The sequence below is a fragment of the Embiotoca jacksoni genome, unplaced genomic scaffold, assembly GCF_022577435.1.
Source record: "Embiotoca jacksoni isolate LCO1_2020_lvr unplaced genomic scaffold, fEmbJac1.0.p SCAF_13, whole genome shotgun sequence".
Lineage (NCBI taxonomy): Eukaryota > Metazoa > Chordata > Actinopteri > Embiotocidae > Embiotoca > Embiotoca jacksoni.
In genome coordinates this window covers 13,050,949-13,069,959 of record NW_027185263.1, presented here as the reverse complement: position 1 = coordinate 13,069,959, position 19,011 = coordinate 13,050,949, and the positions used below count along the sequence as shown (strand labels likewise).

Genomic DNA, 19,011 nt, shown 5'->3' with positions numbered 1-19,011 from the left:
CGTCTCTCTTTGAAAAACAAACACCAAATCATATATTACTAACAAAAACGGAGTTGCCTCTTCCTCCTGGGTTTACATATTGAAGGTATGTACTGGTGGTCCAGTTAGGAGCAGATCAGAGGGATTCGGGGACATGCAGTCCACCTTCCATGTTAACATTAATACTGTGTTTCACCATCAGCTGTGCCGCCATGTCGGTGTCCTCTCATTTTAATACAAGACAGAACATTGGTGACGAGCGTATCACAGAAAATCGGGCTTACAGCATCGCAGCAAAGGAAATGATCAAATATGACTGTGAGATGGGATGTCATAGGATTTTATTGACTGCGGCCACTGCTTTAAAATTATTATTTTGATATCACTGGAAAGAATCAAAGATTTGTATATTTTTTTTTCACATTTGTGTTTACGTCATCCCAAAAGTGATGATCTTGTTGTTTGTGGAGATTTCATGTGTCTACAGTTCAGTCAGACTGACAGGGTACTCCAACACCAAACTACTTCTGGCACTCAAAGGTTTGAATGGCATTGTTTAAAAAAAAAAGAAGCTTGGACTGACTGCATTTGAATGCATCATCTGAACTAGCACGCCCCTCTATGATTCCTTTATTATTTTTGCCATGATAAATATTTGCACATTGACTTGGTTCGTTAAATATAATGTGAGAAGCAGATGAGAGATCAAAGAAAACTGAGCAGAAACTGACATTGATAGATTTGTTATGAACAAATGAAAGGTTGAAAACCACAGCAGAGTAAACAGCACTGGGCCTCACCAGCGGACATGTAACACAGGAAAGAAAAATACACCTTCAGCGAGACTTGCAACGTCTAGGCTTGTGCTATAAATAATCACCTCAGCAGGTGAGGTAGTTGAAGAGTGGCAGAAATGCATTGTTTGCTGGATGTAAGCATGCAAAAATGCAAACTGGAGCCGCTGCTGAAGTGGTATATAAGATCGAATGACTTCAAGGAAGGAGCCACAGCAAACCCACAGCTCAGTTTCCAGATGATGACACTTCCTATTTTGCAGAGCTCACTTATTTAGTCTGTCGTACGTGCAGCAGACTGCACACTTCCTGTTGCAACAACTCACCAGAACGCAACCCATTCTATAATTGACCAAGTTTTATTGCACATCTCTATCACTTTGCATTATGCCTTCTGTGAGTTGAGTGTGTGCACATGGAACAGTCTTTTGGCTCCACTCTCATCGTTTCAGATGTCTCAGATGAGAGAAACTCATCAGCATCACGGTGCTCCTGACATTTCTACCTTCAGGTGACTTCAACATTTCTACAATAGTCCACATGATTTGAGACAACACAAATATGTGCTTTGGTAATATAAATCTAGCCCTCCATTATTCTTCTGCCAGGTTTTGCTGACAAAATTGCCAGCAGCACATTCTCGTGTTATATATAAAAGCTAATTCACCGTAGAATGACCCACATCCCAGCAAATTAAACAGAAACTTCAAACAGACACAGCATATACAATATCTTTGCCCAAAGCAACCAAATAAACCATTGAGGATCCTAATAAAGATGCTCATTCCTTAACAATCTAATGGTATTTAAGTGAAGTCTCATCCACCATTCAAGTTAGCTATTGCAATGTATTTCTTTACGTTTTGATTCTGCTTCATTGTTGCTTTAGGTATCAGTGATTCACTGTTGAAGTCCTTCACCGTTGAATGGATGGCACATTTCTGGCCCAAGCTGCGGAGCTCGACCTCTCAGGTGAGGCAAAAACACGTCCGTGTACAGACCGGCATCCCTGAGCAGGGTGAGGGATCCTGCATGGGCTGAAAGACTGAGACCTCTGCAGTCTGTTCATAGCTGCCAGGAAGGGGTCTGTCGCTGACTTCAGAGGTGCTGGAGAATGAGATGTAGACGAGTAACTTGAGCCCATTCTGGTGGATGATACACCTGGGGAAGAGTATTTTTTATTTTTTTTATTAGAGATACAAAGAGACGAAATGTGAATCTGCAGTCTGTTGTGTTTTGTAGGTATCTTTAAGTACAACGTAAATTGAGGAAATATCCTAACCTGATGGAGGGGGACTGATTTGGTCAGGGGGCTGGAAGTCATCGGTATCTAAACTTCGACTGTTCCTAACAGCCTGGAGGGTGCGGAGGCTGGTCCGCAGAGGTGACCTCGTCCTGCTAGGTGATGCTGCTGCAAAACACACATGGGACAGGGTCACACCCATGACGTATCTATCTCGTATGCGTTGATGTGCTGCAAATTTAAAGAGTCGTTGCTCCAAAGAATCTGGAAAATGTATTTAGTATAAACTTCAAGGACGTGAGCAGCACTTTTATGTCCAATATCATGACATTTTATGCATTTCTCGTGTTTTACTTCTCCCTCAATGTTCATTTAAAATCTAAAGAAGTACAGAAGAACAAAAGGTGAAAGTGATGAGATCATGTTACAAAGAAACAGGTCAGATCCTAAGAAATCTCTACAACATCGTCCAAAGTAAAAGTATTTTTTATTAAGATCTTCACCCACCAAGCAATAAATCTTTAATCTATCATAGTGCCTAACTTAATTAGGGTGTAACAGTATAATGGTGCAAGCTCTGTGTACCTTGATTCTGAGTCAGTTTGAGCAGCTTGAATTGGGTGACTTGCTGGTGAAGTCTGGGCAGTTTGGGACTTTGGCAGCTCTGCTGAGCTACAGATGTTGGTGACTGGCAGGAAGAAGAGTTCAGTGATGGTAGACCAGGCTGCCAACAAGCAGAGGATGAGGTCTCGGTTTTATTTCCTGGAGTAAAGTCATCAGTGCATTCTAATGTGCTGTTAAAGGAAGATGAAAACATCTCCGCGGACGTAGGGTTTCTCCTCAGTGAAGCAGTGGTAGGCATGGAAATATAATCCTGTCTTAAACCTGAAAAAAAAATGGACCAAAGTTATGGCAAGCCAACCCTCACCGAGCATGCAGTGGATCGTCAAAACACTGTTGTGTACTTACTGGCTTCCTGTATTTGGGCCATAATGTGGACATCGGTGATGTCATGCAGCCTGCAGCTTGTGGTTATGGAGTCATTGGAGACGCTCTGCGCATTGTCATCTGTGAAGATTAATAAATGCAAGACATGCTACTAACTATCAGTAAATGCCAGTATGCCACCTCCACCGCCATCTTGCGGTGGCGCTTTCGGTCATGAGCTGTTCCTTTCTTCCTCAACGCTTTTCTCTTTCCTTAATGATAGAGGTTGATTTTTGTTTCATGCGGCCACAGAACTCTGCCGGCTTCTCTTTGTACGTTTCTACAAACTTGCTTTTCTGTTTTTGAGTCTTACACTTACACTTTCATCTTGTAGTGAATCTAATGTTCTGCTCTGAAGTCTTCTATTTATTGTTGACAAGGAAACATGGTCACCTTCATCCTGCAGACCAATTTGGACTTGTTTTACAGTCATTAAAGGATTGTTCATTACCATGCAAATGATTATTCACTAATCCACAAGACTGGTGCTCCTCGGTCGACCAGCTTGTTTATGATTTTCTAGTTTTCCTGTGCTTTCTTGCTCTTCTTCAGAATGTACCAGCTGTTGATTTGTCCTTCTCCGTCTTACGGATTTGATTGTTTTTAACCTCATTTTTATCTTCTTCGTCGACATGGCCACCGCTTCACTCTCAACTGTTGAGCCGCTCTTTTGTGCGTGAATATTGACACAACACAGAGCTGCCCGAGAAACATTTAGTCGCTGATAACTGACGTAAACCTTTTTAATTAAAGCTGAAACTTTATTTCAAATTGAATGTGTAGAAAAGGATTTGCTCTTAAATTTGATTTTTACATCTACGTTTCATTTATCAGAGCTACATGTCACAGTATTTTGTATGAAAAGAATATTCTAAGGCTCTCATTATGATATTACCTAAACTGTCCGACATATTGTGTGTCATGCTGTCAGATGTTTCGCCCGCAGAAGAGCCCCCAGAGTGACTGGCAACATGATGGAAACCTGCAGGGTTCCTGTCGTCGTGACTTTTTGATCCTGAAAATACAGAGAGTGGGACTGAGGTTAGAGCCTTGACCCAACTGATTGATTTTACATCAAGAATATTTTGCAGAAATATGAGTGAATCTGTGCTGCTTGCTTACTCTTATTGAGTATATTCATCAGTACGTGACACGCAGCCTCCATCTCGGGGCTGGGGTTGTCAAGGACGTGTCGACACCACCTGAGAGCAGACTCCTTTTGCTCCACAGACGGCTGCTTCTTTGGAGACTCGTACAACCTGTGAAGAATGAAAATGAGACATGGGACCCTTCTGTGTTGAAGATCAGACCTAGTCAGAACAGTTTTCATCTCATTTACTGGTCAGATTGAGACATTACCTTCCTCAGTGGCCACTGACATCTCAACATGCCTGTGTATGATAACTTGGAAAACAGGTCAAACCCAGATTCACTTTCACATTAGCCTTTCTCTTTCTCATAAATCAGACTAGAAACAGGCCGGAAATACCTTGACACCACAACCCCCACTATCAGAGAATATTACTGAAGGTGTGATGGCACCTACCAGCTCTCTTCATCCTGCACAGCATCCTCTATATCAAGGATCTCTACCAGGTCTAGAGCAGACTGCTCTGTCTGGGGCTCCTCGCTGTCCCAAATGTCTTTTTCAAAGTCATAGTTGAACAACATCCCCTCTTTGGCTCGGCAAGGCAGAGGTGAGTTACACCCAGACTTCAAATTATTTAGTCTTATTCTAGCATCCATGGCAAATGACCGACTGTTACAACTCTTCACTCTTGTTGGTTCAGCGTTGGTCCAGATGTTGCAGTATGCATCTGAATGGCCCTCCAGACACACACAGCTGCTTTTCACCTCCTGGCAGAGAAGCTGATGGTTCACACTGGTGTCAAACTCCGCCAGGGGCTGAGTGCAAAAGTACTGACTCCAGTCGCTCTTCATTTGGTCCTGGAGTTCCATTTTCTCTGTGAAATCCTGAAACCTTCTCACGTCTTCAAGCTCTCGTCCACTTCTACTCCATCTCTCTGCAAAGAGGATATCAGCTGCTGGCAAAACCACAATCTGTCAAAGCCTGGATGAAGCTCTCTTTAAACTTTTAAAATGATGGTCATTTTGCTCTTTACACACAGCAAGTGTGGCTTCACTACACCTTCTGTTGACCCAGATCTATTGAGTTAGGGCTGTTAAGTATAGACACTAACAGCTTGGATGGATTTAGAGGAGCATCATGAGCTTATGTGGATTAAAGAGTCCACAAATTGTTACTAAGAAAAAAAAAAGAGCCAATCAACATCACACCAGTGGTCTGTGTCTGTGGGTACTGTCCAATAAGGACAGTGCCCACAGACTAGTGAAGAAAATAGCTGCTGTAAATATTTGTTTGCTTTCTTGAAGAATGTCACAATGCTGTTTAACTATTAAGGAAAGTTAATTCTGCTCTTTATGACCATTACTACTGTTTATGGTATTGTTCTGCAGGTTTTAATTGGTTAACTGCTGTTGCTCAATGTTTGTGATTGACTATTGTTCAGGTGCACCTGACTTATATCTCACTTTCAGGAAGTCTTTTCAAGAAGTGTGGTCACAATCTGCTTCTCTCTCTCTCTCTCTCTCTCTCTCTCTCTTCTGCACGCAAAGGCAGATTAACATAACGATTTACAGCTTCCCTTACAGACACGTAAGAGCTAAATTTCTCACCCAAACCCCGGATATCAAGTGTTGCTTTGTTTTTTTTGTTTTTTTCACATTATCTGCTCACTGCAGATGCATGTACTCTATTGTAGCATGTCATGAATGTGTAATTGACTGATCTTTTTAGGACTATAACACTGACAATCTACCAAAAGACAGAAGGTGCATTGTAGGACTTTTACTGTGAAGTAGCTTAAAATTGTTGCACATTTAATAGACTTACAAAATCTATTTAATAATGTAGCTACTGAATTTATGTTTATGCTCCCCTAATTTTCAAATCCCTGGTTTATAATATACAAGCACAGACAGATGAAAACGGCTTTGATTTATCAACCACAAAACACCAAACCAATAAGTCCATATCAATTTAAGTTTTTAGTGTAACTTTACCATACACTATCTTATGGGAAAAAAAGGCGGTGTCATGTCCTGGAGGCGTTAAAAAGTAAAAGGTCAGCAGAATCTCTGCCCACAGCTGGGTGTGGTTAGGTGTAGAAAGAGTTTTCCGTTTGTGGAAAGAAAGAACAAAAGTACTGTTCATCAATAAATAGTTCCAGTCCATGACTCCCACTAGGATTTAAAAAAGTTGTTTTGCATTTTTGTGTGTGCACCTTTTAAACAAATGACATGAACCACGTCAATCGGTGAGCGTTGGCGGTTGATACAAGACAGACATAGTTATCAGAATGAATTACTTCTTGACACCAGCTGTGTACTTAATTCAGAGAGATGACAGTGTTAGTGCAAGTCCATTGAAGTATATAAGCAGCTCCACATCAGAGACGTGCTTTATCATCAGCAATGACACAAGAGTTAGTGGTAATACAATATGTGTCCGTATTGCTGAATTGCTGATCCTTTGCAGGGCACATTGTCACTGATGTATCCTGAGATCATCGGGTGTTTCGTGGCAACATCAGACACCCTCCCTCAGCCGACGTTGACCCCTCCTGGCTTCATTAGATAGATAGACAGATAGATGGATGGACGGATGGACGGACAGACACATAGATAGATACTTTATTAATCCCACAAGGGGACATTTTTTCGCTACAGCAGCATTATCGATACAGGTAAAGAAATAAAAATAACAAGAGTAAAAAAAAAATTGAAATATTAAATATGAAAATGCACAATATATACAATAAAATAGAATAATATTAAATTAAACTAACTAAGCAATAATGCAAAGATTTAAGCAGCAAATATACAACCAACGGTGTTATTGTTAGGTGATGGATTTAACTAGGAGGTGAGTTATTGTATAGTCTGATAGCGGTCGGCAGGAATGATCTCCTGTATCTGTCCTTGTGACAGCGGAGCTGGAGGAGTCTTTTGGAGAAAGTGCTCCGCTGTCCATGCAGCAGGTGGTGGAGAGGGTGGTCAGGATTATCCAATGTGGATAATAGTTTCTTCAGCGTCCTCCTCTCCACCACCTTTTCCAGACTGTCCAGTTTGCAGCCAATGATGGAGCCGGCCTTCTTCACCAGTTTGTTAAGTCTGTTGGTGTACGGAGAAGTACAATGCACTGGCTACAACAGACTGGTAGAACATCTCCAACATCTTGCTGCACACATTGAAGGATCGAAGCTTCCTCAATTAACTCTAATTTAGCAGTTATGAGTTACGAGTAAGGGCAGAGGCCAGACAGGACGGTGCAGCGACTCACTATCGCCTCTTAATGTACTAAGTGGTATTACAAGACAGGACTTTAAAATATTGTATTGCACCTTTAAAGGAGGAGGTGTCTGTGCTGCACCTGCGCCCTGCCTCCTGCCTCCCCGCACCTCCCACCAGCCTGTTTCCTTGTCGTCATCGCTGATGTCTCCCTGCTGTGTTTGACTCGATCGGACTTCTTCAACTGCCTCTAAACCTACAGCATCATGCCGTACATCCGAGATCACTCTCCCGTGTAAAATGTAGACCACTGAGCGACAAATTACAGAGTGAAACACCATCTCTGCCAGGGGGGTGGGAAATGCAGGACGAAAGCGGCAAAGCAGCAGCCGGCAGCCCGCCCGGAGCCCGCAGCACCACCGTAGCGCAGGTAAGAGCGGAGCCTCGGTTTCCCCACCACTGTGTCCGCATCAAACATCCTTTAAGAAACATGTTAGCCTCTGAAAGCAACGTGGATCTCCTTTATGAGCCATTTAATTTCACCTGCCGGAGTTGTTTCAGTAAAGATAAATTGTGTGTATATAATGCGGTCCAACCCGTCCGTCCACATTCCTCTCCGGCTTGTCCTCAGCAACAGCAGTGCAGACAGCTCCTGAGCCTCAGTGTATTGACTCAACAGATGTGTTTATTATTTTCTCAAGTTTTTACACACAGAGACAGATGATTATCTCTGCTGATCTAGTGATGTTACAATCCGAAAGCCAACATAGTCAAGAAAGTAGAAATAAAATGATTCGTTTTCTTGCTTTGTGCGCACAAGGCTCTCACTTTCTCGTGTGGTTTTTATTTTTGTCATACAATAATCATTGTTTTCTTATTTAAAGTTATATCAAGTTTGTATCAGTAGAGTTGCATTTTTATGGAAAAATCTGAAAGCATTACTGAGTTCCAGCTTCTCAACTGTGAGGATGTGATGTTTTTTTTTTAAATTTACATACATGTTTTGTCATTTTTATGTCAGGGCAATTCACACTCAGGCTCAAAAGGGCCAGATAGGAAGTTAACTTGAAATAATAATCAGTAATACATTTGCATTCTTTGAAAATAATTGTAAGCTGCAGTTGCTGTTCCTGTGCACAGTGATGTACCAGACGATCACTGGTTTCCACTTTTAGTTCTGCCTTTGATGTTGTTCATTGAACCTTCAGGTTTATTCCAGGGTCATATTTTGATGCCTCTGTCCCTACTCCAACACATGCTTACACATTAACATACAGTGTACTCCCCATGTGTAAAGTGTGTAAAACCAGGTGACGCAAAGTATCTCAAAAACATTATATTTGAAATTTTAAATATAATTTTAATGAAACTATGGGCATTGCATTCAGTGATTTGAAAAACCTCATTCACATAACAATGACAGTAAAGTTGTGTAAAGCAGAAGCCTTGTTGTTATCTTCTTATTCTGACTTCCTCTCTGTGACCTGACATTAGAAAATAGTTCCCCTCTTGTTTAGCGATAGATGATCTGCAGGAAAGAAGAGGAAGAAACAGTTCAGTTGATGGTTTTAATACCTGTGGATTTGTTAGAAAGGCTAAACCTTGCACAAAGCTTGTATACACTATATTTACAGTACCTCTGCAACCAGCAAATGCCCAGTGTATTTACTTGGTGATGTACTTAAATATTAATGAATCTGCCATTGTTTAATTGTGTGCTTTTGTGCTATTCTGTGTAATCCATATGTATCTGTATCTGTACGATGTCCCTGTCTTGACACTGTAACTTTATGTTTTTATTTTAGAATTCAGTACATTTAAAAGGTCATACCGTCACTCAAAATGGCCACAATCCAACACCTTCATCGCAGCCACCGTTTGAATCCCAACCCCCGAGTCCTGCACTCACTCCAACCCCAATCGTACCGAGGGAGCAGTGGGGCGGAAAGTACGAGTTCCTGCTCTCCTGTATCGGATACTGTGTGGGACTGGGGAACGTGTGGCGGTTCCCGTACCTTTGTTATCGCCATGGAGGAGGTGAGCTGGTCTGCGAGTAGGTTCGCTCCCTTTTTGAAATCCTCTAATGCCTTTAATGCCTGGGTGTGTGTGTCGGTAATGATTTGTTACACTCATTTGGGCAGGAGGCACTCTCTGCCCTGCCCCTTGGGTGTGCTCCTGATCACGCCATCTTTTTTTAAATGCTCAGTCCAGAGCTCTGCAGGGCAGCCTCTGGAACCGGGAGCCAGAACGCAAAGCATTCACTAATCCTCTAAGCAGAGACAGTGTTTTCCTTCGATTGCACACCGGACATGTGGTCTGCTTTTGTATTCCAGCCTCATGTGCTGTGCATCTTCATCTTCATACAAACATGTTGCAGCTTGACTTAACAGTAAAGCCGAATAAGCTTCCCTCTTGGTAGCAGCTGTATAAGTTAACCTGCCTCTACAGGTTGTCTAAATGCACAAGACAAGTCAACGCAGTGGATGTCTCCCCCAGAACCACCTCTCCTTAAACTGCCTCGTTTCTAATCTTTTCAGGTGTGTTTCTCATCCCTTACTTCATTATGCTCTTCGTCACGGGTGTTCCACTCTTCCTCATGGAGCTGAGTTTAGGGCAGTATGGTGCAGCTGGCCCGATCACAGTGTGGAAATGCTGCCCTCTGCTCAAAGGTAACGACCTCCTGTACCATGCTTTTTAGTCCAGTAATTACAGTAATTCAGTGGCACCAGCTTGGAACCATTCAGAGACAATTTAATGTCGCTGATTTATTTTAATTAGTGACACAGTAGAAAAACATATGATCACATATTACGTCTCTAATCTTGAACTTTGAACCATGAAGGCAGAATATCCGGTTGACCCTAGAAGGCCTGTGACACCAGTCTGTCCGGATTAACGTTATGACGCAGGAAAATAACCAGCTGCTGACTCACATCAGTTTGCCACTTCAGTTCAATACATCTTGAGGCTAACCCTAAAAATTCCTGACAGCTCAGGTGCTAAATATAAACATCAGATAAAGAAACCAGTAGGAACTGTCTTCGAGACAAAAATAGATCCGGAAAAGTTAGTTTGATCATAAACTGTTTTTTAAACAGAAAAGCCATCAGCAATTTATTAAGCTGAATTAAAAGAGAACTGAGATTGAGTTCCTTCTCATTTTACAAAAGGAAGTGAACAGTTTTTGGTTACAAGCACCAACACTAATTAAGGTGGAATACTGTCTGAAGTGTTCATTAAATATACATATTTTTTAGTTTCTACACGTACAACTGTCACTTTATGTAACAGGGAGTCCATAGCCACCTGTGAAATGATCCACCTGTTATCTCATGCCTACTTTAACGTCATCATAATCCTGTTTTTTTGACATCATCTCTTTTGTCTTTTTTTCTGTAGGTATTGGAATCGGGATGCTCTGTGTGTCCACGTTGGTGTGTCTCTACTATAACGTCATCATAGCGTGGACATTTTACTACCTGGGCAACTCCTTCCAGAGCCCGCTGCCCTGGTCATGTGACCACATAGACAACGCAGCCATCTGCGGTAACGGCACCGCTGGCAATAGCTCCGGTGGTAAAGGCCTCAGCCCCACAGAAGTTTTCTGGAAGTAAGTGCTTTGGTTGCACGGAAAGCAGTCGAGCTCACTTCTCAGTCTTACACAGACGACAGAGAAATATGACTTGAAATGTTTTATTAGCGTATTTAGGCTAAAAATGGACTTTTTACTGTACATGCTCATGCAAAAGTATGTGTCTTATTGGCAGGAAAGGGTAAGGTATTTTTCAGAACTAATACATCAGTCATGCCTTTATGACAGATTGTATGCTGCACACAAGCCTTGAGCAAACACTTGTTGTTTACACAAACTTGTTTAACTGTTTTTGGGGCTAATTAGGACTTCACAGCAACACAGTACAATGTATAACATTTGCATAATACGTAAGAATTTCAATGTGCCAGTGAGTGACTACGACACTCTTTATCCATTCTGATCACAGAGAGCAGCGCGTTCATTGTGTTTTATAACCTTTAATGCAAAATGGATAAAGCGATGATGAGCCTTTGTGACATTAAAGTATATTGCTACATTATAATATATATCACACATTGTATTTGAACACTCATAGCAACTCTTCTAATGCCTTATGCGTGAGTTATCACACATTATAGTTAAGTTTCTATTATAGACATTATGAGCTTCATAGAAAATGTTAAATATATTCTTCTACTGTTCAAGTACTAGTTTTTTATAGGACTTGTGAGAGTAAGTACTACAATTGAAATAAAAATGATTTTTGGAATACAAATCCACCATTGTTTTTAGTGATGTGAGACAATGACGGAAAAAAAAATGGAACTCTAAATACTAATGTCATTACAGTCACTTATAAATCCCACCTGATAACCTTTCCGTCATAGGCTGTCATAGGTGTGTAATTCAGGTGTGACTCCTGTGTCTTGTAGTGAGCGTGTGCTGGGTGTAGTACACAGTGAGGGCCTTCACGACCCGGGCCCTGTGCGGTGGCCCCTGGCACTGTGCCTGCTGGCTGCCTGGATCATCATCTTCCTCTGTATGCTCAAGGGCATCCGCAGCTCAGGCAAGGTGAATCAGCACAATGTTGTTATTGTCAGCTCCCCCCAGAAAACAAACACTCAGTCTGCTCCCTTTGCTGCCACATCTCGTTGGCCTAACGTGTGTCTGTGCTGTCTTGTGTTTTCAGGTGGTTTATGTGACAGCTACATTCCCATACTTTGTGCTCATTGTTCTGATCATCAGAGGTGCTACACTGGAGGGCTCTCTTCAGGGCATTGTTTTCTACCTAACACCAGACTGGAGCCGGTTAGCTAACGCGCAGGTACTTCAGATGGTAGACTGATGCACACTAGGCGGGTTTCGATGCTTCTTTAAAAATACTTGCAGATATTTTCATTCTTTATTTCTGTCTGTAACATTGCAGGTGTGGAATGACGCAGCCTCGCAGATCTTCTACTCGTTAGGTATTGGAGTTGGAGGGCTGCTTTCTATGGCCTCTTACAATAAGTTTGACAACAATGTCATCAGGTACGTTTTCGCGCTGCTGTACCATTTGCTCTGTTGTTGCAGTCGTGAGGGCTCCAGTCTCTTAATCCTGTTTCTTTTTATTTCAGGGACACTCTGATCATCACCACAGGAAACTGCACCACCAGCTTCTTTTCAGGATTTGCTATATTTTCAATCCTGGGTCACATGGCATGGAGGAAGGGAGTGCCTGTTGGACAAGTGGCAGATACAGGTCGCTAATTTGCCTGTTTTTGTAATATTAGTCCAATCTTAATTCTGTGCAGTTTTTAAAAATCTCCTCATAAGTGGACACTCTTCAGAAAATGTCAAACTTGTGCAAATTGTTTTGTGAAATATATTTGCATTCTCATTCAGTATTAGTCCGCTCGCTCTTTCTTTTCAGTCAGAATCAATAAAGGTTCACGACACAGGCTGCTTTGCTTTCAGCAATTTGAGACTTACATCAGTGTTTCCCAACCTTATTTAGCTGATGTACGCCCACAGGCCTGTCAGGTGTACCCAAGACACCTTTTATGTACACCACCTCTCATGTTCAAATGTGTTCCATTGAACTAGTTTTAAACTGGATCTTATGTAACTCTTTTGAACTGTTTGTCAGCTGTCAATTTCATTTATTAGCGAAAAGCTTTGTTAGTTTAATTTTTAAACTCGACTGCCAGCCATGCTTTTAACAAATCATTTCCAACTCTTTATCCCTACTATTAGCCAACAATTTAATTTGTTTATCCATACTTTTACCTAATATCAAACTTTTTTGTCATAATTTTAGCTAATAATTTCATTTATCTAGCTATAGTGCTAGATCAGAATTAGCTATTTACTCATACTATTGCTAACAGTTTCCAGTGTTTATCCATACTTTTAACAACAATTTTTTTTTTAACTCTTAGCCATTTTTACTTTTCTGTTTCAACCATTTATTCACATTTTAGTAACTTTATTTGAATAACCCCTTTGAAAAACAAATTTACAAAGTGCTTAGAATGAAATAAATAGATACAGCGAATAACAACAGCTAAAAATAAGCCATTCGGTAAGATTGAGTTAGATTTAAAAGAGGATAGGGAGTTTGCCTGCCTCATATCTCCACAGCTGAAGGGGCTGAACAGCAAGCTCCCGGACGCATTTAGTGACAAGTCGTGAGTTTGATATTGGACAATCTCAGGGAATGATCAGGTTCATAGGGGGTTAACAACAACTCACAGATGTAGGAAGGAGCCTGACTATTCAAGGCTTTATAAACAAGCAGTAAAATCTTTAATCAACTTTTTGATTATTACTAATCCATTTAATAATTTACGCATTCCCTTTGGCTGTCTGTTTCTTCTGCTTATCCACTACTTTTAATTAATCGTTAACCTTTCTGCTCAAAGCTGTTAAGGTCATCTTAAATCTTTATTTTAATTGTAATTTCCTTTTTTTTTTTTTTCTATGCAGATTAGTTGAGATAATCTTTCCACGTTCTCCTTGGCTACGACACAAGGAGTAATACTGCTTTGTATAATTTATCTCTAACCTTGTTCTTTTTGCTCTCAGGTCCTGGGTTGGCGTTTGTTGCTTACCCAGAAGCCCTTGCTCTGCTGCCAGGCTCCACGTTCTGGTCCATTATGTTCTTCCTCATGCTCTTCATGCTGGGGATCGACACGCTGGTAAGGCCACAGACCACACAAAGATACCAGCAGAAATAAAGACCGAAGATGGCACCTGTAAATGTATGAAACCTTCTGCTCTGCTGCTTTTCAGTTTGGTAACATGGAGGGCATCACTACGGCCGTGCTGGATGAGTTTCCACAGCTCAGGGTGAACACGCTGCACAAGTCCTTGTTCCTGGGTGCTCTGTGTTTCTGCTTTTATCTGATGGGCCTCCTGTTAGTGACTGACGTGAGTGTGTTTTCATTGTACGTGAGGAATCTGACTGCATCTGCCTCTTCAATATGTTCAGACTCACATGTGCTTTGCTGTCTGTGTCTTCATAGGGAGGGATTTACTGGTTCACTCTCATTGACTCCTTCAGCACTAGTTTCGGCCTCATCATCATCACCCTCTTCATGTGCATTGGCATCTCCTTCTTCTATGGTATTCTATCTCACACCCCTAACCTTCACATGACACTCCTCTAACCCCGTCATTCTTCTATATGAGTCTCACTCATCCAGCACACGTGATTTTTAAGCACATTGTAAAAATGAATAAACCTGAATCACATTGTTGTTAAAGAGCAAATCCAGTTTCTTCTTTAAAACTGCACTGCTCTCCACATATCACTTTAGTTTTTCACCCTTTTGATGTTGTTACATTAAACATACAGTATTAGCTGTTTTGTTCTGTTGTCCTGATGGTATCTAGGGTTTTCCAAGGTTCCTAATGTGCATGTCTTACTGAACATTTCTTTCAGGAGTGAACCAGTTTTGTCAAGATATCATCGATATGATCTGCCACTGCCCTCCCTGGTGCAGCAAATTGCTGCTTTACTTCAAAGCATGCTGGGTGTTCTTCACTCCGTTTCTTCTGCTGGTGAGTATATACACTTCAATGCGAATAATGATATTTACTCTTCGTAGATGCAGGTGAATTCAGAGTGTCTGTTAAACTTGTATAAATGCAGCTGGCTTATTGTGTTATCTGATGTCTTTTCTAAAATACAAATGCAGTGAAGTTGATGGGTTTTATAATTTTTCAAGGTGGTTGTTTTAGAATCAAGGAACAATCAAACTGCTTTATCTGAAATAATTTTACTTTGTAATATTTTTCATGCAAATAGGAATTTAAATACATATCTATTGTAATACTTGTAATCTCTGAGTATTTTTTTTACTTCTTTGTTACCTCTTTAACAAGAGTTAAAGAGACAGTGAAAGTTAGAATATTAATCAAGTTTATTTATTGTTTTGGTATCTGAATTTTATTGATTTGCTTTTTTTTGGATTTCAAATCTCATTTTGCATGATTGGAACTTTGGATATGAATTAGTCCATTATAGAGTTCCTCAATGTAAACATATCTAGGTTTTTAAAATCTTGTAGGGAATAAAAAACATTAGTTTACACACTCTGTGTTCATGTAACAGTCAGTTACTTATTATGTGATGTTAGAAGCAAAACAATACTTTTCTAAAACAATGTTAAAAAGTTATCAAGTCTGCCCAGTAATGACCTTCAATGCGAACTGTAGTGTTTCTGCTAAGCTAAATCACATATTATGTTCTGCAACATTTGCCAAATGCATGTTACTTCACTCCCTCTCTTATGTCTGCTGCTCTTCTTTATATGTTGCCTGAAGCAGTTAGGCTAATTGATCTACCCATGTGACGCTACCTGTATTGTGATATATTGTTGCACTTTCAGTCAAAGGGTAATTTGACGAGGGGCGAAACACTGTGCCGTGCCAGAGAGTTAAAAATACCCTGTGAAAAGACTAAAGAGTGGATCAGAAACCAGCAAAGACACTAAAATAGCATCCCTCATTTGAGAACTACTGTGCTGAAATCTTGAAACCAGCTGAATAATTAAAGAGGAGAAACTGACACTCAATCTGAGTTCCCTCTGCAGCATTTCTATGGTGGCCTTCTCATTCTCTCTTTTTCCATTGTGTCTTTTCTTGCTGAGATGAAACGCTCCTCTGCTCACTCTGTGCCTTTCCCGTTGCGGCTGTAGTTCATCCTGACTTACATCTTCATTGAGATGTACAACACCTCCCTCCACTACGGCTCCTATGTGTATCCACGGTGGGGTAAAGCACTGGGCGTGTGCATGGGTGCGACGTGCTGTCTACAGATCCTCATCTGGGCCATTGTGGCCATCTGCAAGGAAACTGGAACACTGAAAGATGTCAGTATCACCACTATGGCACTGTGAGGTTTGGTTACACCTCTGCCACAGTAACACTAACAAACTGATGTTCAGCGCTGTTTAAATACATAGCTTTAGTGAATAAAATGAAATGGCCAGTATGTATTTTGTAACCATCTCTGGCTTCTTTGTTTGCAGCGTTTCCAGAAATCAATTCGGCCTCTGAATTCCTGGAGGGTAAATAACTTGAACAGCACTGGGCGAGTGGAGGAGCGCATGGAGCCAGAGAGGGTGGACACTCCGTTCACGGTCACGCTCACCGACATGGACTTTACTGCCATGACGTGGGAGGTGGGAAACCAGGCGTAGCAATGCAAAAAAGAGAGGGCCATGATGAACTCCCAATGATGAGCAAACTATGTTGTAAAGAGACAGAGGAATTTATTATTTTGTTATTCGCCCCAGCGGGGCTCTGGTGGTTGACTCTGATCAGACTGTGTCCTGCTGGGCAGTGTGGAGTAATTCCTTTATTTATTCTGTTACAGATGGATACATAGGTTTTTTTTTTTTTTTTATGTTTACATCGTGTAGGGTGTAAGATTACACAGATAAACTCTGGATCGTCTTCATCTTATAGAGTGTAGCAGCAGGACTCCACCAGGACATCTGGACGATCTTGCAGTGTATCTCCTGATCTTATTTAGTGTCATTTTTAGCATAGGAAAATTTAATTTTCTCAACATCAGCCGAGGGACCAGATTTTGTTTTTAATGTCCAAGGAGGAGGCACAAAAAAATGCACAACCTGTTGACTGTTATGTTCCTCACCACTGATGGACCTGGAGAAGTGACCACAAATCAGCAGCCTGCCAGACTAAATAGTGCTGACAACAAAGCTGCACTCAGTCAGAACTACTCTTAACCCATGTTACTTATGGAAATGAATGATTTTTACGACTATTGCTAGAATGAATAAATAAATTAAAAAAATAACTTGCCAAATGAACTATTTTTCACTCTGGTGTCTCTTACTGTTTGCATTTCCAATAAGTAGTTCTGACAGATTTCAGCAGGAATTGTGGTGACTAATTCCCTTCCAGTGAAAACATAAACTAAATTCTGTCGTAATAATGTACACAAGTTTTTAAGTACAAAACCTAAAGGTTTCTGATTATCCATTGTTATCTTGCAAAAAAAATAAAATAACTGTCAGTCGGTCTCTTCACGTACTGAGGTGTTTTCTTTAAAGTTTACTGGGACTTGTCTCTGCTGATTATTAGCAGAGAGCTCTCATTAAGTCATTGTTCTGGTCACTGGTTATAATCACTGGTTAAATGTACTGTCTGCAAAGGCGATCATTGTTAAGATACAGTATATCCTGTTGAGGACACATTGTATTGTTATTGTAACAATCTTGACAACAAAGGGAAGGCAAGTTTATTTGTATAGCACATTTCAACAACAAGGCAATTCAAGGTGCGTCACATAAAACCATTAAAAGCATCAAAACACAAGGCAAAAGAAAAGGAAATTTAAAAACAATTTAGGACATTGATTGGAACGAAGGAAAAAAATAAGGCGAAGTGTTACAAAAAGACCTCCCACACGTGACAGCTCACATGGACAGACCAGTCACATTAATGTGCATCTTTTGAAGCCGCTGGCTGAACTCGACTGTCCCAGAAGAATTTGTTACCTGTATTAGTGCAACTTTTCTCACGGAGGACTGAAGGTTTGATGTTTTCTTCTGTACCTAAAGATCTGGTTTTGGGAAACTGATGAAAACACCCCACTGTTTTCCCAGGTTGTGTTTTTCAAAGACTGTTTGCAATGGCATGTGTTCCCTGTTGTTTCCTCTGCAGCGATGAGGGTCAGGTTGTCATAAAACACCTCCCTCCATCTTTTTGCCTTTGGACACTCTGTTGCCATTCAGTGCATACATATTGTTATAATAGTCATATAACTGTTCATCCTTTTGTTAAGACTTATTGCATATTTTTGTTTCAATGTCTGATGAAAACTATTTTAAACTGAGATGTGCATACAGTGTATAGCCAAGTTTTATTAAACTCAATACATTAAAAAAACAACAACAACAACAACAATTACGGTGATCATGTAAGATCAGTGAATAACATCCAGGATACACACTACACAGGAAAATGAGCCATTACGTTTTAATGGAGTTACAGCAACCAAAGACGGGGCTGCTTTCTAACCAAAAAGTGTCTGGCCATGATCGAGGTTTCTCAAGATGAGAGTTTAACCAGTAGAGGGCAGTGGTTGCACAAAGAGAAGAGTGAAGGTTTGGGACCCTGGAACATTAAAACTATGGCCGCTTTTCTTAAAACTTCGAATTTACTGTCAATACTGTATAAGAAGAGGTTTTTATTTTTTTAATTTTTTTTACAGTGACTGAGGATAATTCACGGTAATCTGTATCAGTACGGGAATAAGCGTTCCACGGATAAGGATTAAAAAATAGTTAAGTTAAAAAATAAGTACATCAAAGTGTAAAAGGAAGTGAAAACAAACGTGCACGTGTTAAATTAAAGCTGCAGAATAAAGACGTGCACGCTGTAACACGAAAAATTACGTTGGATTAGTTTGAATGACCAGATTATTACAGCTGGGCAGTAAGCACTTTGTGACTCATCCAGATGGCGGGTTAAATGCAAATGAACGGATGTTGCGTAATCACTTTCCCGCGTTTTCATCTCAGGCGTTTGGGTTGGTTCGTTTGCGTTTTTCACGTGACCCGGGTAAGAGTACACTGTGGTCTGCTTACTATCCCAGAAAGACAAGCACAAATATGAAACTGAAAATCGATGACCTAGTGTCAGTG

At 40.8% G+C, this 19,011-nt stretch overlaps 1 protein-coding gene across 1 annotated transcript; it reads left to right on the top strand.

The window, feature by feature from the left end:
* The first annotated feature begins 7,534 nt into the window (after positions 1 to 7,534).
* slc6a7 (solute carrier family 6 member 7) lies at positions 7,535 to 17,385 on the top strand. Its single transcript, XM_069146668.1, has 14 exons — positions 7,535 to 7,744; positions 9,120 to 9,351; positions 9,852 to 9,983; positions 10,714 to 10,924; positions 11,782 to 11,920; positions 12,039 to 12,173; positions 12,276 to 12,379; positions 12,466 to 12,590; positions 13,916 to 14,028; positions 14,123 to 14,260; positions 14,356 to 14,455; positions 14,775 to 14,893; positions 16,033 to 16,206; positions 16,366 to 17,385. The coding sequence occupies exons 1-14, from the start codon at positions 7,676 to 7,678 to the stop codon at positions 16,534 to 16,536; spliced, it is 1,962 nt and encodes a 653-aa protein (XP_069002769.1). The 5' UTR covers positions 7,535 to 7,675; the 3' UTR covers positions 16,537 to 17,385.
* Positions 17,386 to 19,011: the final 1,626 nt, after the last annotated feature.

What these genes read in the sequence shown, in the direction of transcription:
- slc6a7 (XM_069146668.1), top strand. Translation starts at nt 7,676, where the DNA reads ATGCAGGACGAAAGCGGCAAAGCAGCAGCCGGCAGCCCGCCCGGAGCC. An exon ending in GCCTCCTGTTAGTGACTGAC is followed by an intron (nt 14,261 to 14,355) that starts GTGAGTGTGTTT and finishes GTGTCTTCATAG; the next exon opens with GGAGGGATTTACTGGTTCAC. An exon ending in AAACTGGAACACTGAAAGAT is followed by an intron (nt 16,207 to 16,365) that starts GTCAGTATCACC and finishes CTTTGTTTGCAG; the next exon opens with CGTTTCCAGAAATCAATTCG.